The following is a 22,810-nucleotide window of genomic DNA, read 5'->3' as shown; positions in this document are numbered from 1 at the left end:
AAAGAAAAAGAAAGACATGCAACCGAATGACTGCTGCTCTGCATACTTTGGCAAGGCCGGACGAAATAAAACATTGCTTTGCACTTCAGAAAAGCAAAGTTTGTACCCGACGACTTTTCGCAGGACTTGGGTATAGGCCTGTTGGTTTGGGAGAACTGGCTTTGGTGGCATTTGACTGAACAGTCTTTCGCAAGCTCAGCAGACTGAGTGTAGTGGCAGGTCTGACGAGAGGGAGGGGCGAGAGAGGGTTGTTGTGCCTGGGCCTGCGACTGTACAGGGTAGGGGGTGCTCGGCTTCAACCTGTGTGATTTTGTCATGGTTTTTTTGTTGTTTTTGTTTTTGTTTTTATTTACGACTATATATGGTAAAAATATCAAAGCATTAGACTTAGTGAAGTGGAGCTGTGTGCGCTAGTCCCAGGCCCGGCGGAAGCAGCGGGTAATGAGGGTAATGGCTGACTGGCAGCAGCGTTGTAACGGTCTCGATACGTTGAACACCGATTATTTAGAGTGCACTGGACAGCTGGGTATCTCTGCAGCTGGGTGACATGCACACGAAGAAGTGGGACGAAAGAAAGAAGGGGGATGACAGTGTGGAACCGACATGTGGGCACATCGAGACAGGATGGTTGCCTCGAGCTCCTAATGGAGGTTATAAAAATGTTTGCTGTTTTGTTATTAGCGATTATTAAAGTGCTGTACTCGTGAGGCCTCGTCTGAGTGTATCTAATTACCGCAGTGACAGGTTGCCCACGAACTCTATTACAACACTTGAAAGGCAATACGGCGGCTGTTATAACCATTTTTCCCATGTAGTCGTGTTGATAGGCTGTCTATTCAAGATGTTGATCTGGTTTCACAACAGGGGCAGACTGTCCGGGCATTTATTTTATGATTTTGTCCTTCGCAAAAGTTTAGTGTTCTTCACATTCCAGTAGTTGTAGGCCATTCATATATAATAACACTTTGCAAAGTAAATAGCAAGAAAAGAAGGATGTTTAGTTTAAATTTCAGTACGAAAACAAAGATTGTTTTTGTTGGGGAGAGGTTCAATGCGTTCTTTGCCTTTCGCGCAAAATAGTCCATCACCGGACCTGATGCTGATTTTGTATTTACTGTAATTAGGCACCAAATTTAAAAAGACTATTTCGTTTTTCCTCTATTAATTTTTCCCCGCTTGTTTTGACCGAGCGAGAAATACCTGTAATGCAAGTGTAGATGCTAGATGTTGAGTCTGTATGTTGTTGGTGTTGATTTGTGGCCAGGGAAAGAAAAGCACTTTTTTTGCTGGTCTTTGCCAGTCCATCTGATCGACTAGGCGCCAGCATACAACTCGATGATGGAGTGAAACCACTACAAGCATCCAGCACAACTAGAACGTTTCTTGACCTCTGACCCACTTCCATCCGCACCTCCGTGCTACAGCTTTTAAAATAAAAATAAATTAATTTGTATAAGGCTTTACCTACCCCACCATCAAAGCCGGGCTCAGAGAGCTTTACAAAAATAAAATAAAAACATCCAGACTTAATTAACTTGTCTCAGAGCAAAGAGGTCATTGTGGGGGCCGAGTGGCGTAGCTAATCTTGTTGAAAAGATGAATTCTGTAACCATAGATACTGTCTGCAGCCTCGGCATTGCATGGAATCTGTGATAAGTATGTACAGTTCTGCTGGAAGTTGTTATGACGTTTGTGTGGAAGCTCAACTCAGTCTTTGGTGCTGTGGCCTGAGGTTAGCAGACAGAAATATCATTCCCTTCACACAACCCTTGTGAGAGCACAGGTCATTAGGTCTCTCCACGAACTTGTATTACTGGACTGCTGGCAGATGATTTTTTTTCCAGTTAACTACTAAAACGAGGCATGATACTACAAAGCTTCCGGTTTTGTCACATTCTTTGTTACGGCTCGCCGAGACTAACAGCGGAGAACTTCGCAAGAGGCTAAGCGTTGGTCTCGGCAGACAGACAGCAGTCCACCTGTACACGTCCGTGGTCTGTCCAATCTGTTCGGACACAGCGGCTATCGGGATACTGTTTGCACTTTGCTCTCAGCTCTGCGATGGTCAAAGTACATTCGTGGTCGGCAAAAGGTGAAGTACATCTGTAATCGACTAAAAGGTCAAGGAATTTGACATCGTTGATGCCTGTCTCTGGAACAATCACAAGCACAGGTGTCGCCACACAAAGCTTTTCTCTCACCTGCAGGTTGATGAAAATGGAGAATGACTATGCATTTACAGGTTACTTCAGATGAAACTTATTTTTTTTAAATCTGGTTTTTTTACACGGGTTTTAAAAAGATTGATGGCAGTGTCAAAATGTCTTCTGTCACTAGCATTTACAAATGTTTCCTGTGTCACGAATGAGCTATTAAATATAACATACCTTGCTAGATGTTAATCTCAGTGCACATAGCAAGTTAATTATGTAAACTTCACAACTCTTGTGTTTTGTCAGACATTAATTAAGTGCCTTTTCTGTCCATGTAAAAACTGTTAATTATTCAATTATCTTTGCGATATGTCTTCTTTTTTTAAAAAAACTAAAAACCAAAATTAGTAAGAAGAATGTTTTTTGCTACCTGCACTGTTGTCAATTTGTGTAAATGAGGCTCCTATATAAACTAATCACCCGTGGCAACATTGCATTGTGTCTTTGACTGCTGCACCTGTCTATAATATGTTCCTTTTAAAAAATTAGTTTGGTTCATTTGACTAGAAAGCGCAAGCCTGACCTAGCAGCAAACTCGTTCTTCGGGGCTGAGAGAGGATGAAGAGGGAGGTAACGAGAGTAGCCGGAGAAAACTTCTGCAGGCCAGCTTTGCAAACACGTGCCACATCCAGAAGGACCTACACGAGATGTGAACCCTGGATCCCGACTGTAGTGGTGACAAGCCAGGGCTTGACCACTGCGCTTTCGGGGCGCCCGACATGGAAGCATCTGGCAACAGTTCTCCATGTCTGCGACTGGTGCACGAGACCACCACATGATCCTGCTAGAAAAAAAGTAGGACGGAAGCTAAACGATAGCAAAGCATGCTGGGTTCTCGGTGCAAAGTATACATAATCAAAACATGGCATTTGTGTGAAAACAAGCCGGAAACACGTTTGTGGCAACGTAAAGAAAGGGGGGAGTGGATGGAGGATGGAGGATGGAGAAAGGCGGTCAGGCCAGAAAAAAAAACTAGGCCCACCGACTTTCCCTCTCAAACTCCACCTTTAGTTTCTGAAGTTTGCAAACTGTATTACACCATTTGGGTCTTGTGTGGCTCTTGTGTTCAGTCGAAATGGATTCACTGCAAATGTTCTACATTATTATTATTATTATTATTATTATTATTATTATTATTATTATTATCTTGAAAAAGCAAGGTATTGCAGTGCATAGGAGACAGCTTTTCAAATGTTTTTAGTGTGACTCGGTTAAAACAGCGAAAAAGCCTTTTGTTATCACAAAATAAGACACCCTATAATAAATGAGAAAGCTCTATCTAAAATACATTTTCCATCAATTTAGCTGTTTGTATTTTTTTTCTTTGGTATGTAGGTGAGTCATAAAGCACATGAAGGAGACAGGCGGACACGGAGTAATTTACCTGCGGGTATCACAGGTAAGTCGTGTTCAGTATACATCGCATGGTGAAACGGATTCTTGTCACTGAGCTTGCATTCCCTTTGTCTGCGCTTGTTGGCTGAGACAGACTTCAGCAAATCTCCATGTATTGTATTAGAGTGCATATAGACATCAGTCCATCATTTCAAAGGTTTGATGTGACTTGGCCTTACCTGGAGTAAGAAAAGACCACAGACTTACATCACAAACGTATGTGGCAAACACGATGAAGACTGAGCGGCCATGTGCTAGCGATGAGACAACCTCGTAATTTTGAGTATTGAAAACTTAACATTGTCAATTTTCTGCGGAACTATCTACATAAAGGGACAGCTAATAAGCTAATTGACACAACTATCTAAAAGTCTCTATATTGTCACAAGATGATTGCAATCTGCTCGTATAGTTACTGATAAGCATTGGTGCTATAAAGAATACAGACTCAATGCCTTCAAGAATTTCTCTTTTCATGTCAGTCGGTCAAAATATTGATCACATATATTAGCTGTAAGTAGCTATTATACTGCATTATATACTCTATTACACTGTTGCAAACAGTCCAATAAATAAATCTCACTCTATGAACATTGTAAGTAATGGAAAAGCAGTTCATTTCTTTGTTTGTTGAAAATAAGCATAAAAGATTTCATAGACACATGTTTCAATTTTAGTGTTTTGTACTTTTTTTCTTTAACAGTGCATTAAGCTCCTCAGCAGGGAAATGCGATATATTAATGCATTCGTAATCATCATCGTCGTCGTCGTCGTCGTTATTTCGATACTCGGTGTTAGTAGTGAGGCTGGTTATGTTAGACAATCAGGACGGTCTTGGGGCAGATGCGGTGGTTATGTCAGACACAGAAAGGTCTGGGTGCCAGCGGAGTGCTTGTCCAGGCAGCACACAAGTCACGTGCCGCAGCTGTCTCGGTCTTCGCTGCATTCCTCTTCCTCCTTCTCCATCTTCCCGTCGTTCTCTTTTCCGTCACTTTGAGGAATAAACACAACAAACTTCAAAGCCTGCCCTACTTTCTGTCGCGAGAGTTGTCCCGCTGCCAACGATGGCGGCGCCAGCATGCTGTCACGTGCAAACAGAACGCTTGCACGTGCTTGTCACTCACAACGTAATGGAGCACCCCGCCTCCCAGCCCCATCTCCTCCAGGTCAGCCCGACCTCATCGACCCTCATTCGACATGGTTTTTCTCTCCCCCTCCCGGGTTATGTCCCACCAGCGCCTTGTTGCATCGATTTGTAGCTGCTCTCGTTTTTAGGTGAAATCTTCTTTCTCTAAACTTATTTGAGCCGACTGCTGTACAACCACTTCCGTCCCTCGCGGATGTGGCAACATTAAAATGATCACGTGACTTGAATTTTGCAGATAGCGGACATCTTAAGTACCCCTTGTGACTGAAAATGAGGAGGCAGGGGTGGGTAGTGGATGGTTCCCTGGGGACAAGGGACAAAATACTATTTTATTGGGGACAAGGGACATACGTATTTAGTATCTTACTAGTGAAGAAGGATTACATTCTCAGCGAGTCTTCACATCTGGTGTGCATATTGACCTCACACAATCTCCTTTCAGCCAGTTATTGCAGACGCTGTGAACATCCTGACTGAACACCTGGAAACGGTGCACAGGTATGAAGGCTCGAGGACGGCGAACAGAACCATACGTTTGTTGTACATGGCTACAACATGCAGGTGTACCCTGTTGCACGCATGTTGCACATCATTACAACATGTAACTTGAGGCATTACATCCAACATACGGGCTGCTAACCATGTGTTTCTGCTCAACACAAGCTGCTACAGCTAGGAACCTGCTGGCTGTCGTCCAATGACCTCTTGTTCCAGTGCACAATACTTGTTTCCTAGAGCTTCAGTGTTGTTTTTAGATGTTATTGCCGCCAATATCTGGAACAACAACTATGGTCTGCGCAATAGCAACGTTAATATTTCTGCAGTAACGGTAACTCTCTCAACATTATATTACATATAATCGTGAACAGGGAGAGACGTTAACTAAAGAAAACCTGGCTTCATGATATTTTATTTATTTTCTAGCTCTCAGTGATATTTCCTAGTACTATGCTTGCGATGTGTATAGAAACTGTGTTAGGTGGTACCATACTTGCGGTACGTATGACGACTGAGTGCTGTTTAACGGGTAATATGTTTGCGGTACGGTTGAAGTAAAGGTGTGATCATGGATGTGTACAGGTGGACTGCTGTCTGTCTGCCAAGACCAACGCTTAGCCTCTTGCGAAGTTCTCCGTTGTTAGTCTCGGCGAGTCTAAACAAAGAATGTTACTAAACCGGAAGCTTTGTACACACCTGCCTCGTTTTAGTAGTTAACCGGAAAAAAAATCGTCTACCAGCAGTCCAGTAATACAAGTTCGTGGTGTGATTGCCATATTAGATCGTAAGTCACGCCCCTGGCTGCTTTCAGTCGGCAAAATGCTTGTGAACACTAGGCACGAACTGCGGTCTCGCGTCAGTGACAAGAGCCGGCGAGACAGAGACGACCTTGTGACCTTGCTAAAACTTAGTATTAGCATCGCGTTTGGCGAGCCTGGGCCTCGCACCAGCCTGACACAAGCGGTCTTATGTCGTGGCAACCAAGCAGTTAAGCTCGTGACAAACTAGATGACAGCCGACGCAAGAGGGCGCAATCAGCGAGATGAAACAGTTGTTGGATTTATTCCTCTCCCTGACAATTAAAATACCGACCCAGCATTCATTAGGTCCACTGCCTCGCTGCTGCTTGGAAAACAAAGTCCGGTGAGGCTTTCTGCTGGCAGGACTGTGTGTAGGACTGTGTCCCAGGACAAGTCTCACTGGAGGTAATTAATTAACTGATTGTCGAAGAGGGAATTAAGATCGGATTGTGGAAGGAGCCGCGGGCAAAGAAGAAAGCTCAAGTTGCCTCACTTTGAATTCCCTGAAAGAACAGTGAGGCAAGCCAGCCTTGCTAGTGTCCCGACTTCTCTCAGGTACTGAGTTGTTTTTTGTTGTTTTTTAAATACTGAACTGAAATTAAACTTTACGGAAAATTTGAATTTAAAAAAGTTAATTTGTTACATTTTAATATTTATGAACACGAAATTCACGCAACTCAAGATCCTTTCAACATGGACAAGACTATTTCAGTTTGTAACTCATTGTTTAAGAAAACTGTAGAATGAAGGAAACTGTAGCTGTAAATAAACAATTCACATTAGTCTTACAAGTATTGTACCGAGAGATGATTTTTATTGTAGAGAGAGACTGGGGCTGTGTACATTTGTAATCACTGTACACAGATTCTTTTTACACAACGTGCGGAAGCTGAAGAAGCTTGTATGTTTTATCCAGAAAATGGAGAAACCATGATTTTTGATGGTTGTGATATCTTAGTGTGATAGGGAGCAAGTGGAGGGTTTGCAGATGTTTACTCTCAAATGATGTTTGTTTCAGTTCTCATCGCCTCTTGTTCAGAATGTTGTGTCTGCTTGCTGTCCTTCTGGTTTGTCTGCCCACCATTCAAGGTATATACATATATATTTATACAAAAATATAAATATGCAATCAAAACATATACTGAACAACCTGACAAACAAGCTTCTAACACAGTAGTCATCGCCTAAAGATTGTATTGTAGTGCAGGAAGTTCAGGTTAATTCCGGGTGTCTATTTGTGGCTTACAAGCGAAAGAAGACAGAAAGAAAAAGAGCCTCATAAAGATGTAATTTTTCCCGCCAAGATAAATTTCTTGAATAATGACATCTCTTGCTCGTGTATGTAAATTTTATTCACTGGTGTTGATTCTGGGAAGGGGGATAATCGTTTCATTCAAGCAACTCGCCATGTCTCTGAAATATGGAAGACATTGAAGCTTGGAGAAGAATAAGAAGATCAGAGGGAACCATGACACTACCAGGACTGTAGACGAGTCTGGGGACAGGAAGTTGTTGTTATAGCGATCAGAGAACAGAAGATATTTCCACACTGATGATCGAAGATGAGGACACATTCCTGACACGTCCTGACAACCGATAGTATTCCTCCTGTCGCTGCTTGACCGAGCTCACCTTCCAGGGAGCATCTCCATTTTGCAGGATGTTGTTTGCAGGACATTTGAGCGCTCGCAGACCAGATTAGAGATTAGCTAGAGATTAACATCGCTGACCGTTTGTAATAAAGGGGAGATAAACACAGCGGAGCTGACTCTCTCTCGTAATCTTTACCTCTGAAGTGTCTTATGAAATAAAGCCGTTATCAAATCCGTGTTAATCCTCACCTTGTGTCCTGTAAGACATCAGACATATTCACAGTAACATTTTGCTCAGCTATCACTATCCTTCTTGTCTTAGTTATCTGCCTTCTTTGTCGCTGCCCCCCTCAGTCTGCAACGCTTAGGGATTCCCCTGTCCTCGATACCACCTCGCGGATGAGGCTGAGGAAGTGAAGCACACCTAGAAACGAACTGATATTAAAACCCTTTCTTTGGTGTGTCTCCATAGTAACTATCCTTGAGGCCAGTCAGCTTGTTCTCTATTTCCAATCAACCCTGTGTGTCTGCTGTTTGCTGCAGGTGTCTGTTTAATTGTTGCAGGTCTCTGCTTCACACCCAGGCTGCATGGTTTTACCCCTGACATCTTCCTCCACGGGCTGAGCTCCGACATCTACTGCCCCCAACCTCTGGCTTTCGACCGCTACCTCTGCATGTGTGTCGGTGAGAGCATTGCTGCATTACTATATCATCGTTCTGTGTGTATATGTGTAAAAAAAGAACGGAAAGGGTGAGTGGAAATTAGACAAATGTCTGATGGTGTGTTGGAGAATAATTGTCCGTATAGGCTTTATTCTTTGTTCAAAAGTGTAGCGCGCACGAGTGTCCGATCGTGCACTGGAAAATAATCCAACGCTTAATGTCAATCTTCATTCAAAAGTACAGCCATGTCATTCTTCATTCAAACTAAGAGGCAATGGGCAAAACATTGCATAACATAAAAATAAAGTAAAACAAAAGAAGCAAAGGATCTACAATTCCCGTTGTGTTTTCAGTTGGTTTTGATAAGTTAAACCACAGAAATGCCTGCTAATCCATCCATTCGTACTCAGACATCCGTTAATTAATTATTTACTACACCGGCGACGAGCTGTCAAGAGTGTGAATGCTCAGACTAATGCTCAGACAGCCACCCATGCCAATATATCCGCTCTCGTTACAAGTAGGTGGGTTTTTCTAGCTTCTCTGAGAATTATTCATGCAGGTTACCTTCACCCTAAATGTCGGTTTGACCTCGGTGCTTATGAGGGCTCATCGGTGTGTTCAGTATCTGAACAATGTTCGTGCTCTCTACAAAAAAGATTGTCGTCAAAACATTTCTAAAAACTACATTGAACCTTAGTTTCTAAGGCATGAAAGTGTTTCTAGTGAATTCTCTAAAGCCATCATCAGCTGTACACCCATATCAAGCTGACAGACCTCACGATGTCACCATTGCCCAAGTAAGTGATCCGACTTCCACGCTTAAGACATTCGGTTGGAGGAGTTGAGGAGTTTAACCAACAGCTAGATAAGATCATAAAGGCAGGACCAAAAAAAGGACATACTCATTGCACTCGGTGACTGGAACGCCAAGTCGTCACAGACACCTACCAGCACTGGACGGGAATGGTGGGTACATCTGGCCTTGGTAAAACTAAGGACAGGAACCTCAGACTCCTAGAGTTTGTGCACAGCCATCGACTAACCTTAGCCAACATCCTACATCCCCACAAGAAATGGAGGACGGCGACTTGGTACTCGCTTGGATTGGTCCATCGCTTAATCCACTTCAGCCTGCTGATAGACCCTTCAAATCCAGCATCAGCAAGGCCAAGACGAGGATGAACCAGGTGCTGACATAGTGACCATGACCTTATCTTAACAAACCTGAAGTTGAGAAGGAAGCAGGACTCAAACATCTCCTGAGTTTGCTTATACTAGGACAAGCTGCAAGACTCAAACGCTGTTGAAATCTTGAAGGCAAAAGTTAAAGGTAATTTCGTCGCACTGAACTTGGACTGAACACATCCTAATAATAGCCAATAGCTTTACTATGACCAAATGGAAGTTTGTTTCACACGTCCATCGTAGTACTGATCCTGCTTTAGGATGTGAAACATTAATTCTGCTTGCCAATACGGAAAGGAGAGTCCAGGCATTCTAGTTTGGTCATGTGACCCTGCACGACACTTTGTCGAAGACTATTCTTTAAGGTAGCCTCGAGGGAGGTCGCCGCTGGGATGGACAGAGGAAGAACTGACTGAAACGTGAAGGAATGGATTGGTTGTCCTGTACAGGACCTGCTCACCATCGCCCAAGACAGGCTTGAACGGCGGACCTTGTCAGGGACCACATCTCTCTGTGTTCTGTTCCTCAAACACCGGTACGAGTCAAGGGATGAATGAATGAACTAAACTAAGCAAAGAAAAATGTTGAATAATATGGACGTGACAATTGGCAGCAGGGCAGACGAGAGGCGTCTTTATTTATTTATTTATTTATTTTTTATCAAAGTACGATACCTCGGCGGGAACAACATTGCCTTTCCCTTTCAAAGCTATTTACTTTACAAAACGTCAAAGCGCAGATACTTGATCCTCCTACTATTGAATATTCAGATTACTACACTTGGCTTCGTTTTCATAGTTAAGCGTATGGAAACCTTCAAAGTATTAATGAGTATTAATCAATCAACGCAGTAGTTTTTTTAAAGTGCACTTTTCCTAATATTTTTGCCATTTGTTTTACAATTATCTCTACTTTCGACAAATGTTTGCTTCCGTGCATACCTCCCATCAAATTAAGTTATGAACTAAAATTTTTTAAAATAATTTTGGCATGCGATACAAATTTCACAAAATGCACCATGTTTGTCGCCTGAGTTAGCAAAGAAAAAATCAAGAGCTTGAAGCCAATTAGATTTTTAAAATTAAACTTTTCTAAAATATGATATATCCATGCATTATTAATCAAAACTATGAGGAAGAAATGTTAAAGATACAATATGCTCCACATCAACTCAAAACAATTTTTTGTCATTTTTTTTTGAGTGGGATAAAATTAAAGACCTGCACATGTTTCTCAGCTGTCAAACCACTTATATAACACAATTTTAATTTTAATTTTAATTTGTTTTTGTTTTTTGTAAAAGAACATAAGAAAGGGAAAATCCGAACTGATCGCCTCGTGTGAAGATGTAATGCCTGTCCCCTCCCACTATGATCCACTCCGCCTTTGTCAACCAACTTCAAAGTAAATAAACGTAAATGTCAACAGTTGTGGCCTACTTTTACAGATAACAACCAATGTTAGTGTGGCATATTTACTCAAAACAACAACATTAACATAAAAAATAGCCTGCCAGTCTGTCTATTATACAATATCAACAAGGAAAGTAAACAACAGAAATAGCCGACGCCTATAATTGCGTGTTTCTTTGCTGCTTGTCTTCATTGTCTGTTGTTGTAAGTGCAAGATGTTTATTTTATTGCACTCTTGAGATCTGTTTGATGCTCTTGAATTATATTTTTTATTTATATTTTTATATTTTTTAAATTATATATTTTGTCTTAATTTAATCTGATTGGCTGTACTGTAACTACGTTGGGCCCACTCGTGTGTGCGTGGCTCTGTCAACTTATATTTATATAATTTAATACGCTCCTCTCCATTCTCATAAATTTTGAAAACAAATTGCTCTTCCTCTCTGAACGAAATATTCCGGGCAGACTGTAGGCTTTATCTGTCTGCTGAATATGTGTTCGGTGTTAGTGCTTTAGCCGTGTTGACAAGGACCACACATAAAGAGGAAGTATCTTACGCCCTCATTTAATTTTCAGCGCATATCTCTCGCCCACCTAATTACGAAAAGGTCCATGCTGCCTGCCAGACAGTCTCCTTTGCGACCTCATCTGCCGACTTGACGGCTCCTCCCGCCGACCCCTACTTCTATGCCCTTCAGACATTTGCCCCGTTTACCTCCCACACGAGGCTGGGGAGGAGATTGCCTCTTTTTCTTTCCATAGCAAATTCTTTTGAAGAAACCTAGTGTCATCTCAAAGCAGGATTAAATATTATTTAGAAGGCGGTGTCCACTCTAAAGAATCGAGTTTTGTCTCAAATTAAATATTAAGGTTCACCTGTTGACACTGGCATCAGCTATCGTCGTGTTTTCTACAGTCTCAAAACATATAGGTGAAGTCAATTAGTGTGTGTGTGTGCTAAGGATGAAAGTCAGTCAAAACACATTTGTCAAAGTGTCACTCAAATCTTTCCCACCTTTTCGACTGCCGAGGTTGTACACAATGGCCGCTCTGTTCCCTCTCTCATAGGTCGTCAGTGACTGGAACTGGAACATCAGTAGTATCACGGGACTTTTATTACACATCCGGGAAAGTAACAGGTTAACTTGGATGGGTGAGCCTTTGCAGAGAAGGTAGTTGAAAGGCTTGAAATTTCTTTCGGTGGCCACTCCTTGCTATGATACTTCAATCAAAAGCACCTTTGATAATAAACGTGCACACAACACACCCCACACGCCATACACATGTATGCACACAGGGTGGAGGAAACCGGAGAAAACCATCGACCGTCAACCCCGTCAACAAGTGACAAATCCCGAGAAGAATGTCGGCGGCGCGATTTGAACCCCACACACCCGATTCTCACTGTCGCGGTGCTGTAGCCACTGCGCCACCAAGCGCGGAGAAAGTAATTAAGAGAGAGACGCACCGGCGCACCGCAGTCACTAATTAAAAAAAAAAATGCTTGCTCCGAGAAAAGTGTGGTCTATAACACATGACTACCCAAATTACCTAAAAAATGTTAGGGACGAAATTAACCTTTTTTTATTTTGCTTTTCCGCGTGATATGGACAGACGATAATTCTTTTTCTTCCCCGTTCTTCCGTCGCTGTTACCTGAGCCGTTCATCTTGCTTCGCCGTTAGTGAAGGGGGAAAAAGTCCCTCTTGCGGCTAAAACCTGTTATCCATCTCTTACATCAAAATAAAAACAACTCATGCAAGTGGAGTAGTTCACGTGCAGCTGTAGTTCTTCCAGTGGCAGCTGGGAGACGTCACTTCCGCTACAGCTCAGAACTGAGTACAGCTGTCGAGAAAACCCTTTCCTACAAATTGTCCCTCGGTTAACGACTTCGTGGGTTCATCATGCGAGTACCTTAAGCCCTACTTCACACAGTATCAACTTGTTATTTGAGTCTGTGTGATATATTACAACAACGAGTGAAGACAGCAGCTGTAGCCACGTGACCACGTGACCATGCACGCTCAAGCATGCAGTTGCTTTTAACATAAGAAGACAATGTTACTTATTCTTTTAATTCGTAGTTGATGTTTGTGAAGAAAAAAAAAGCTAATTCGTTCAAAATAAATGACATCCTAAAGAATAAATCATATGACAAAGAATAGCAGCAGCCAAATGTGTACGGACACTTGTAGCGGTGAGAAAAAAAAATGTAGACATGACATCAAGGTTACATATGAGATAAAGTCTACATTTTCTAATTATATCGCCCATACCTTTTCTAACCTTGCACAGCAGCAGACATAAATAAAGCATCGGTCTTTGGTTAAAATTTTGGGGTAAGGCCCATTTCATAGTTAAAGGTTTCCTGAGCGATATTTAACAACTTATATACAAGTTACACATCTCGGTAAAATAATATACTTTCAGTAAAAAAAAAAAAATAAATAAAAAAGTTGCATACAAACTTCTATATGGTACAGAAAGATGGGAAAGGTTGAAAAAGTGTTGTACTTTAAATTAAAAAATTTTTGTGAAAAGGCGGAATACAGCTCCGTATATCGGTGTTTTGATGAACAACCACCGTGAGCCGTCTGTCCATTCCACAACTCCCTCCCCCCCACACACCTCCTACCCCCACGTAGACCTGAGTGGGCGTTACACCAAGAAGCGGATGTCTTGTCAGTAAAAAATGTATTTGGTAAATATTTTTCAGGTAGACAAAAGTTTTGTGTCACTTTAGGTAGCAGGACAGGTAACATTTACGTTGTGGGTTACAAATAAATTGCGAACGTAGACTGTTTCATGAAAGGTTAGGAAAATATCTCAGTGAGGGATGGGGAGATAGAGAGAGGGGGGGGGTCGGTGCAGATCTTTGTAGTCCTGTGACATTTCAGTCACGAGAGACTGAGGTGCTAGAGACCTCAGGCCCAGGTGCTTCAGAGTTCGGTGTCTGTTTGTTCTTCATCTTTGTAAGGGGACAGGTAGCCACTCAGCTGCTGGGTCACCTGGGGAAAGATCGCTGTTCTACACAGGTATCCAACTGTGTACCCTCTCCCCTAGGATATCTTGTCCTGAAATTGTGTTTGAGACGTCCTAGACATAGGACACGAACACTTGCCATGTCTGAGACATGTGACCCTGACATGAACACGGTTGAAGACTACAATGGAAAAAGTACGATAGGGAGGGGATGGGGCTAGTTTTGAAAACAGGGTTGATATTAATGTTGAGAGGTGAGAAATGACGACGCTTTTAAAACAAGGATTTACGATGTAAAAAAGGGTTTGCGGTGTGAAAACAAGGGTTTGTGATGCAAAAACGAGGACCGTTATGCGGCCAAACGCTTGGAGTGTTGCTTCCTGTTCTGACATCACGCCTCACCGAAATGTTCTGCTCACTCAGTAATTCACAGAGAAAGCTTTAAACGTCTGCTTGCGCGTGTCTACCCCCGAAGTACGCACTGGTCACACCCGCTGCCGTGCCGTCACGCTCGTCACTTCCGCCTCTGCACGTAGCCCCTTGCGGAAGGTGACCGTGTACGTCACTGCAGACATGCCACTCACAAGTCCCAGCAACCTCTCGGGCGTTCGAGCAAAGGGAGAGAGTTCACGGGCTTCAGATTTACGACTCTCTCATTTCCTGGGGTAGTTTCTGAGGCAGTTTATGACCGATTAGTGTCAGCCATGTTACGTTTCCCGGACAGGGCAGCAATGACTGCACAGGAAGGTGTCAGCGACATGATGTGGGCGGCAGACAACTCTTGTCCAGACATTATGGACGATATGCCTCACTGGAAGCTTCAGAGAAAGTTTTGGATCCAGCACCCTGTCGACAGCTCAAGTTTTGTCTCTAAGTTATCCGAGGCCGAAGCTGTGTGCACTACCCGGTTCGATACTCTCGAGATGGATGGTGCTGCCTCGCCCCTGTTGACCCTGCTGACCATGTGCAACAATCGACCCAACAGTAAACAAACTGGTGGACAAGAGAACTGAATGTGAGTAAGCGACCTAGAGGAAGAAGAAATGTGGTGGATATATATATATACAGCGGTGTATGAAGATGCTCGACTTTTGGGCACACTTCATGCTGACAGTGAACGACGCTCACTCTCGCACATTATGAAATAAAGGAGGGGATGCGTGTGCAGCCATGCTTACACATCCGAGCCCACGGTGATAGCATCGCAACATATGCTGCTTTCAGTGTTAAACGACAAAGCAACACTTAAGAAACAAAACTAATTGAAAAATGACTCACCCGTCAAGCGTTATAATTTTATTAATATTATAATTTAAAGTTTGCAAGTCGGTGTTTGAAAACCTGCGCCTTCTTTAATGCCTTTGTTTTGCAGTAGTGTTTCTCTTTGCTTTCTTTAGATCGAGGGCTAGATATAAAAAAGCGTAACCGTTGTTTATTCTGGTGCCCTCAAATAAATATTTGTAATTGTCTCTCTCCCTCGGCTCCTCTACCTTTTTTGTACTTTGTGAAGAATCACATCTCCATCACTGGGCCGGGAAAAGAGGGGATTGGTGTTTCTCGTCAAGCCAGCAACTAAGTCTATATCACGGCAAGGTAGATATAAACTGATGCAACGTGCAAAGAAAACAGTATTCCCGAGACGAGAGCTGAACCCAAGACAACCAACCTTCACTGTATTCACTGCGCCATAGGGGACGGGAGGCAAAAAGATATTCTTGCCCCCTCAATTTCTTTTTCTTGTTCCTACGCCACTTAAATAGAAGAAAAACAACTCTTATCCTTTTGTAAGATCGTGACGAGTGAGAAATGTTGGGGACATCTTAACGTACATTGCTGCTGTTGTGTGTTTCTGTGTGTTTGTGTAAAGTGATGCATCAGCAGCTGAGTAACAGATATTAACTTGGTGAATCCATCCCTTCAGATCCTGCCCTGGTCACAGTGCAAGACCTCACCTTGCTGGATCCCCGGGAGCTGAACAGGCACGCCCCCTTCCACCTACACGAGGTGGTGGGTCTGCCGGACATGCACAAGCCCGGGCACTGGCGTCCGCCCAACGGTCCGGCGGTGGGTGTTCCCGTGGTGGCGCCTCTCAGCCCGTTTCCCAGCTTCAATCTGCCAGCCACCAGTGACATCCTCAAGGCTGCAGCCAGGGCCAAGATGATGCGCGCCACCTTCCCCTCCAAGCAGCAGGAGCTGTTGGACAAGATGCGCTGGCAGCAACAGCTGAAGCAGTCAGCCGTCATGGTCACACCTAACAACACGCCAATGACCGGCGCCGGTGGGGTCGCCCTCGACGACTTCGTCAGGGAAGCTATGCGGAGAGTTCTATACGGTTATTAGATCAATGGAACGTCATGAGGTCAACAGAACATTGTCTTATGCAAGTTGTCTCACTAAGCCTCTCATCTGACTTGAACGATGGTCAGCAGCAGCCTCCTTTTGTCGCTAGTTGTACGGGAGCACATTTTTCTGGCACCTCTCTGTAGTAATTACGTTATCTTCAAATTCTATACTTTCAATAGATGGTCAGTAAAGTTGTTGTTGGAAGCAGCTTACGTCAATGCCATTTTCTGATGATACCATATTGATACTAATGTGATCACTTACCAAGCAAAGTGCAAGAAAAAGAACTGATATATCAAATATCAAATAGGGTACTGAAACGCAGTTCAGCTTTTCTCCATTCAAGACATTTGATGTACAGTTTTGCAGGTTTGTTAGAGTGCAAGACAGTATACTGTCACCAGGTGATGGCCATAATGCAAAGCAGTACAATAATTTAGCATAGATGAGAGCAGTAGTATTGAGAGCATCAACAGAACAATTACTTGTTTACAAATAACAGTTTAATACCTAGTAGGATAAAATAATTAATTAAACAGTAAGTATAATGTGGCATGACAAGCAGATCACAATTCCTTGCCCTGGCTTCTGAACAGAACTGACATCACGACAGAGTGAACAAAGCTGACTGGATAAACAAACTGGCTATTAGTATACATTCACTGTGCTTGCCTGCAATCCAGTTGATAGTAAATATTTTGGCGCCTGTACATCTACCACAGAAAAGAAAGAGAAAGCCTTCGTAAACTCTGACAATCTACAGTCAAGATGAGTAAATATTTCTTGCATCATGCAAATAACAAACCTCAGTGCTATCATCAGTTGCATCACTATCTCATGAAATGACAATATTGTTTGAAAGAGGACTAACAAAAAGCAATGGACATGCTGGAAGCTCATTTACTTGTTGAAATTTAAATGTGGAAACTAATTAGAATGTAAATTGCACTATTATTACATGCCTGAATAATGTAAAGTTCAGCAGGATGAACACACAGCAGCCCAATCTTTACAGAGAAAATAAAACCAAACATGCATGCCATGTAACTCAATGGCTTTTGATATGCAATGTATATACATAAATAAAATTCAGTGATGTCGTATCACTATTGTACGGTGCTGGTTAAAACTAATATGTAAACAGCTGTGCAAAGCTTTGTAAGTAGCGATGTTTGCCCAACTTAAAACTTTTTTTGGCTAGGTGCTTTACAAGGCACTACAGCCATTATACTTTGCCACCCAAAGTTCTTTAGCTATTGCACTTTAGCAACACATAGCACTTTGTCTACATGACACACAATCTATTGCATTTTCAACAACGCTGTTGTCCACATAGTACACTGTCACCTGGAGAAATTGTTCTCCCCAATTTAGAGTGATTTTATATTTATTTGAAGCTGAGTGCAATTTCCAGTTAATGTTGTTGAAGTCAGAGCCTAATTTACATAACTTCAGGAGCATGTTTTTCTTTACCTAGGGAAAATGTCTTAATCTAAAGACTTTTACTAAACCTCTTTGTCTTGCACTTCTGTTAGAACAGAAGTAACTAATGCCAACTCTTCTGAGCACAAAACTTGATGGGTCACATCTAAGTTAATATTGTAAGCACATTTCATTATTTTAGGGTGGAGATGAGTATTTTTTCCCTAAAATTAGGGGGCACCTTTGTACACCCAAAGATATGTATCTGCTTATGTATTGTGTGTATGTATGCTGTGGTCATAATAGTATTGTTGTCTTCAAGCCAAAAGAGGCCACAGCATATTTTTTATGTGTATCAGTTTTGAGGTGGTTCTCATGTTCCATCAACAATAGTGTTCCATGAAGATAAATTAAAAACCACTGATATGCATATTTTAGAAAGTGTTTTCAGCTTGAAGTATTATATCACATTTTTAACTTCTAAAACTCAAGTCACCAACATCAGTAATAGCCCCAACTAGTTCAGGGCCATAATACTAAGGTAAACATACTCAAGTTCATCTGTTCCTGACATACAAACCATCATCATCGATTTCTCCACATTGTTCACTAACTGAGGCTGAATGTTAATCATGAATGAACCTAAATGATTCAGCCAACACCACTATGCAAAGTGTCTTCTAAACCAAAATGCTTCTTTATTATAATACTTTAAAAGAGATATTACTGATACCTATGTTTCTCTCACACACCTCAAATGAGTTTAGCAGTTTGCAAAACATAGCCACAGAATCAACAATATGTATCGACTTGATCAACACACATGCAGGTGAAAAAGCAAAAAAACATCTTTTAGGAATAGAATAGTCATCTCTCATTCTGCTTGAGAAACTTCTCTGTCCCAAAAACTATTATTATTATTTAAGAGATTGGATGGCTATGCTTTTATCACAACTTTAAAGACATACCAGTCCAGTGCTTTAAACATAGCCTTTGAACTAGCAGTGATCCCTACCATGTAGATTTACTTTACTGAATTATGTCATTCTTTGCATGCGTCTATTTGCATCTTGAACACGCATATCTGCTCGATCCACTGTTGAAATCAAGTCATCAAGTGCCTCATTTTGTGTGGTCATCTCCTCTCCTACAGCAGTTGCAAGAGACTTCAGGACCCCTAATCGGCTAGACAAAACCTGTATCTCAGCATCACTCACAACTTCCTGTTTCTGATTCTGCAGTTTTTCAACATCACCCAGTGATCCAGTCTTACAGTCGACCTCTTTTAAAACACCTTTGCCATGACTGACTGATTGTGACATCTTAGGTGACAAATCTGAAAGAGTACAGAGAATACATTACTTTCAAATGCCTAAGTTTTAATTTTTTTTGGGAGGGCATAAGGGTTGGAAAACAAAACTGATAACTGATACAAACTCATAGCAAGCTAAAAATATCCTGAGTTTTCAAAAAGGCTGCTTTGTTCCACACATAAACCTCACTGGAGAAGTAATTTTAATCAGATAGTCCATATACTCACTCAGGTTCACACTACACTCTTAAAAATATTTAAAACTACTTTTTTTCCCTACCTTTTTCTATTATATTTTCCGAAAAATTCTGCTTTGACAAAAATGAAATAAAATAATGGTACAAATCCCTCCTCTTAACAAGGAAGCTCATCACAGGGTTTACAAAGAAAAAGACTAAATAGTAAAAGAAAAAAAAACTGTATACACCATTATTAAACACAACTCATACCTTACAAAGTTATAGCCCTAACACAACAATACACTCATCACTTCCAGACATGTACATCTAACCAACTAACAGTCAATTCATAACACAAGCTAACATAACACTATTACCCTGACATGAAGTACAAAAATGATTGATAGAATAGAAAAGTTCTGAAAGGCATTTTGAAGGGATCAGCAGCATGAAAATTTACAGCAAAAATTGAGTATGCATCCACTTCAATTGAGCAATCTATGATCGACCTCAGATCTGGGTGATCAAGGCACACCATGAAACAATCTCACAATATGTGTCTGAATGACAAAATGCTAGCTGAGTAAACAAGAAACGTGAAAAAAATCTATAGGATCAATGGGGTAAAATCCAAAGAAAATAGAATACAGTGTCTGGAATTTCATTTCAAATTAATATAAGAACCAAAGATGAAAAAAAACCTGTCAGAAACCAGACTAGGCCTGAAAAATAAATATAAAATACAAACTTATACTGACATAAACATAAGGATGTAAACAGCTGTCACCCTTGAAGATGAATTAGGCAAAGGCTCATTCTCATAAAACATTTATTAGAACACTTACCTTTTTCCTGTGACCTGGTTTCTTTCAGAACACCCTTCGTTGGGTGAGCTGGTGATGGCGGTGTCTGATAGTCCATAAGGTGAGGTACCCGCTTCTGTATCAGTTGAAGGAACGGCAGCAGAGAAGCACTGACCAATGACACATTCACACTAGCCCGACCAGCAACATGCTTTGTCAGGACCACCTCCCATGGGCTGACCACAAAGACTCGAGACAGCTCTACCCATGTTACTGCTTGGATTTTACGTTGGTGCTGATCCAAGAAAGTGAGACAACTGTCAGATGTACGTAAGATGCACACCCGTTGTGGTCGCCATAGGTCCTTGTGCAGTTCTGAGTACAATACTTCTTGATCTTGATCTTCCAGGACATCTCCTGCAAATTCCAATCATTCAAAAAATAAAAATTATGCAATATAGCTTCTAGCTATCAAATCAGGGTTCATTTTACCATATCATCAACAAAATGCATGAGTGCAGGCATGATAGACTAAGAATTAAGAGGAAAAAATGTGAATCTCTACCACCTTCAAGCATTTTGACAAAAACATGTCTGCTGTCTGTATTTAATTCTTCATAACAGCCAGCTCTTTTCTTCTTGTGTTTTTATAATTTCATATCTGCGATCTTTTGATTCTAGTCACAATTTTATCTTCTCAGTCACAAGTCCAGAGAGCCTATACTGAGCTGTAGTAACTCTCCATTCACAATGTATACCACACTGCCTTTTTCCCCCTTCCCTTCCAACAACCAACTCCAGCATCGCAAACAGGTAATAGTAATGAATTCAATTTTGGTAGGAGTAGGGTTAGGAATCTCCAGTGACCATTTAGTAAACATAAAATGTTACAGAATGTCAATATAAATTGATGATTTCATCCTTGAATATCTGACAACTTAATGCATGATCTAATTTACTTAAAAAAAAAAATTATATTCTCTTCTTAGTTCCTAGAACTAGGAAGGACACATAACTGGATCAATTGGATAGTGTCTGCAAACATATTTTACTCCAACTAAAACTTCCCTTTTTCTCCATCAAAAGAAAGGAGGGAAAAAAATGACAAAACATTGTTATATTTAAACTTTCACTCCGGTGTCAAAAGACACTTTAACTACTTTTCACTGAAGAAGCAGCACAAATCCAAAAATGTCAACTACATCCTTCTTATGCACATATCAGAATTAACTCAAACCTTTCATTATCCTCACTGGATCAACCTGTCTGTATTGAGGTGGAAGTTGCCACTGTCCAAGCCATGCATCGAGGCTAGTTAAGAGACGATTAGCCACATCAAGATCTTCGTGCATTTCCTGCATCAAAACTGCTGATCTTGCGAGTTTCCTCCCTTGACCCCACAAATCTTCTGCAGCAGCTGCCAGCGTATGTTCAGAATCTTCCAGACTCTTTAGGAGCTTCTGGCCAGTAAGTGTTTTAGCTGATGGCTCCAAAGTCACTCTCTCTTTGTTTTCATAGTTAAATAAACTGTTATGTGAAAAATGGTGAATCATGCTGTACACACTATGCTGGTCTGGCAAGGAAGAAAACCAGTAAGCAATGCCACCTCTGGTCTCTACCACAACTGCTGGGAAAAGAAGCATTGATGTGGTTTTTTTCACACTGGTAATTTCTGCATACTCAATATATAAAGTCTTGTTTGTTGCAGAGTCTTCAGCACCATCATTGCCACTGGTACTGTCTACACCATCACTGTCATTAAGTGCTGGTATGAATGAGACACCAGAAGACAAGCAGGACAATCTTCCATAGATCCATTTTTGCTGATTATTGTCATAGTAACTGACACGCCAGTTTCGGATGTTCCAACTCATCTTGATTAAAGAGATTATTGCCTGTCTTTGATTACCATTTTCTTCTGCACACATGATTACACACAGGTGCACGCATCACACACACACACACAATTTTATGTATATTAGGATCCAAAACAAGTAAAAATCGCATTAAAGCAAGTGTATCTAAAGATTAGTAAGCTGAATGCTCGCCTTTTCAATTTTACCAAAAGTTCACCAAGTGGTATGATTATTAGTCATCAATAATGAGAACATCTTTATCTGTTTATTAATTGATCTTATTATATTTAATCATACATCAAAAACAAAAAAAATGTTAGAAATCCAAAGTTTCTTTTGTCACTTACCATTCTTTATATGAGCTCTAGCGGCATGTGCAATGGACACAAAGGGAAACTAGTCAGCTGCGTGTCCGAAATTTGTGCCCCAAGATTTCACCTGCCAACAACACAGCTTGTTGTCATGTTTTCTCTGGAACTGACCCTTTCACGAAGGACTCCACTACTTTTACAGTTACACTGCCGTATTTGCAATACATTATAAAATGTAGTCTACTACTAACATAGTCTCTTATGTATTGATGAAAGAAACGTAAAAACGTCTCTGTTTTTGTACAGTAAGTGGCTGAAACAAGTAGATGTCGAACACTTCTGAAGGGAGATAATGCTCCTAGCCCACAGAAGACTTGCAGTCGCTGGCCTTGTTGCTCTGACCACGGACGTTCGTGCTCTGTTTAACACAGAAACGGCGCGCAAAAATCCATGGAAAGAACACAGAAACGCCTAAAATAATAAACATAAAAACTGTCATACAATCTACGACTATCTCTCACGGCAACACAATCAAGAGTGTTATATCAAATCTAAAATGAAAGTCACTTCACCTTGCCCTTATCAAGGTCTATAACCTCTGAGGAGTTTACGTTTTTTTGCCCCTTTGTGATGACTAACATTGTTGGCTTTTTTTTTCCATTATGCATCCTGGAAGCTTCATAGTTTGAGAA

The 22,810-nt window shown here is 41.4% G+C and overlaps 2 protein-coding genes across 2 annotated transcripts; one reads left to right on the top strand and one right to left on the bottom strand.

Annotated features, from left to right (window-relative positions):
* The first annotated feature begins 5,945 nt into the window (after positions 1 to 5,945).
* LOC112564477 lies at positions 5,946 to 17,341 on the top strand. The gene is made up of 4 exons (XM_025239321.1): positions 5,946 to 6,608; positions 7,072 to 7,142; positions 8,210 to 8,329; positions 15,814 to 17,341. The coding sequence occupies exons 2-4, from the start codon at positions 7,094 to 7,096 to the stop codon at positions 16,230 to 16,232; spliced, it is 588 nt and encodes a 195-aa protein (XP_025095106.1). The 5' UTR covers positions 5,946 to 6,608; positions 7,072 to 7,093; the 3' UTR covers positions 16,233 to 17,341.
* Positions 16,721 to 22,716, bottom strand: LOC112564476 (synaptosomal-associated protein 47-like). Its single transcript, XM_025239317.1, has 4 exons — positions 22,155 to 22,716; positions 21,189 to 21,869; positions 19,994 to 20,368; positions 16,721 to 18,993 (listed from the first exon to the last, which is right to left on the bottom strand). The coding sequence occupies exons 2-4, from the start codon at positions 21,823 to 21,825 to the stop codon at positions 18,695 to 18,697; spliced, it is 1,311 nt and encodes a 436-aa protein (XP_025095102.1). The 5' UTR covers positions 21,826 to 21,869; positions 22,155 to 22,716; the 3' UTR covers positions 16,721 to 18,694.
* Positions 22,717 to 22,810: the final 94 nt, after the last annotated feature.

This window comes from Pomacea canaliculata, linkage group LG5 (assembly GCF_003073045.1).
Source record: "Pomacea canaliculata isolate SZHN2017 linkage group LG5, ASM307304v1, whole genome shotgun sequence".
Classification (NCBI taxonomy): Eukaryota; Metazoa; Mollusca; class Gastropoda; order Architaenioglossa; family Ampullariidae; genus Pomacea; species Pomacea canaliculata.
The sequence above is the reverse complement of the archived record's forward strand: the minus strand, read 5'-3'. Positions and strand labels throughout refer to the sequence as shown.